General features: G+C 46.9%; 1 protein-coding gene across 1 annotated transcript; it reads right to left on the reverse strand.

Moving 5' to 3' along the window:
* Window positions 1–226: 226 nt before the first annotated feature.
* On the reverse strand, window positions 227–833 carry LOC110739453. The gene is made up of 2 exons (XM_021919907.1): window positions 723–833; window positions 227–643 (listed from the first exon to the last, which is right to left on the reverse strand). Exons 1-2 carry the CDS (start codon window positions 831–833, stop codon window positions 227–229), a joined length of 528 nt encoding a protein of 175 aa, XP_021775599.1.
* Between the last annotated feature and the right edge of the window lie 323 nt (window positions 834–1,156).

The raw sequence follows: 1,156 nt of genomic DNA on the forward strand, positions 1-1,156 counted from the left end.
TCCACCACATCCACCACCTCCACCACCCATCCTCCTCCACATCCACCACCTCCGCATCCACAATTTATTTTGAACGAAATGAGTCAAACGTGGACAAATAAGGAATTTGAAATTCAAACAAGACATAATTTCATTCAAATAATTATTAAAATAATAATGTAATGTAAGTGCTATGTACAACAAACTAGAGAAGGTCATTACAGCAAATAAATCAAATAATTCTATCCTATTCTGACTCATCAATTTGGTGTAACGGCTCTCTATCCTGTATGTCCACTCTCGGCCTTTGACGACGGTTGTAGTGACGGACCGTGGTAAATGGGTTCGGGCGTACTGGCGGAGTCAGCTGGCTAGAAGATGGGTCATCAGGATGACGTAGGGGCGCGGAACTGCGAATGTCGTACTCCTCTGCGCCCGTGAATGACGAAGGATCACCCCCACAGCTACTCTGGCCAGCCTCGAACTGTGAGTGCCTAGAGTGGCCGCCATGATCGTCCCGGGGGTGGACGAGATAGGCGTGACCATATCTCTGCAAGGTAGCCATGCCCATATCTCGCACCCGCTCGACCTGTGCTCTGGGCGGCTCAGGTATGCCTGGAAGGACGTCCGACAGTGCGTCAACCATCGCCGTCATATCCAACGCCTACAGTAATTAAGGATGAGTTAGTTGAATGATATACAAATTTAAAATTGATAAAGATAAGTTAATCAAATACACTTACATATCCCCTGATCACGTCAAAGGATGGATGGTAATGTGCGGATGGCGGTGTGTAGCTGGGGTTGATGAAACGCCGTGTAATCCGCATGTACCACTCCATGTATGGATCCATAACGCCGTGGATGGGGTCACCAGTGACGACGAACTCCAACCGTCGATGCCACAAGTCAATGTACTGGGCATGCTCCGTCCGCCAGATGATCTAGCAGATGTGGAGGCATGGCAGCAACTAAATCAGCTTCATACGGGTCCCATGTCATCTGCGATAACACATAAAAAGTAACATAATAAACAGGTTAGTGCATATTAAATATGTTAAGAGTATACATAATAAATAACAATTTCATAAACAAATTAAAGATTTCACCTGATCCTCGGTCAGTCGATCAAGGGCGTCTCGGTAGTACGGCAGGCCCCTCGCCGCATGCGCATATG

The sequence above is a fragment of the Chenopodium quinoa genome, unplaced genomic scaffold, assembly GCF_001683475.1.
Source record: "Chenopodium quinoa cultivar QQ74 unplaced genomic scaffold, ASM168347v1, whole genome shotgun sequence".
Lineage (NCBI taxonomy): Eukaryota > Viridiplantae > Streptophyta > Magnoliopsida > Caryophyllales > Amaranthaceae > Chenopodium > Chenopodium quinoa.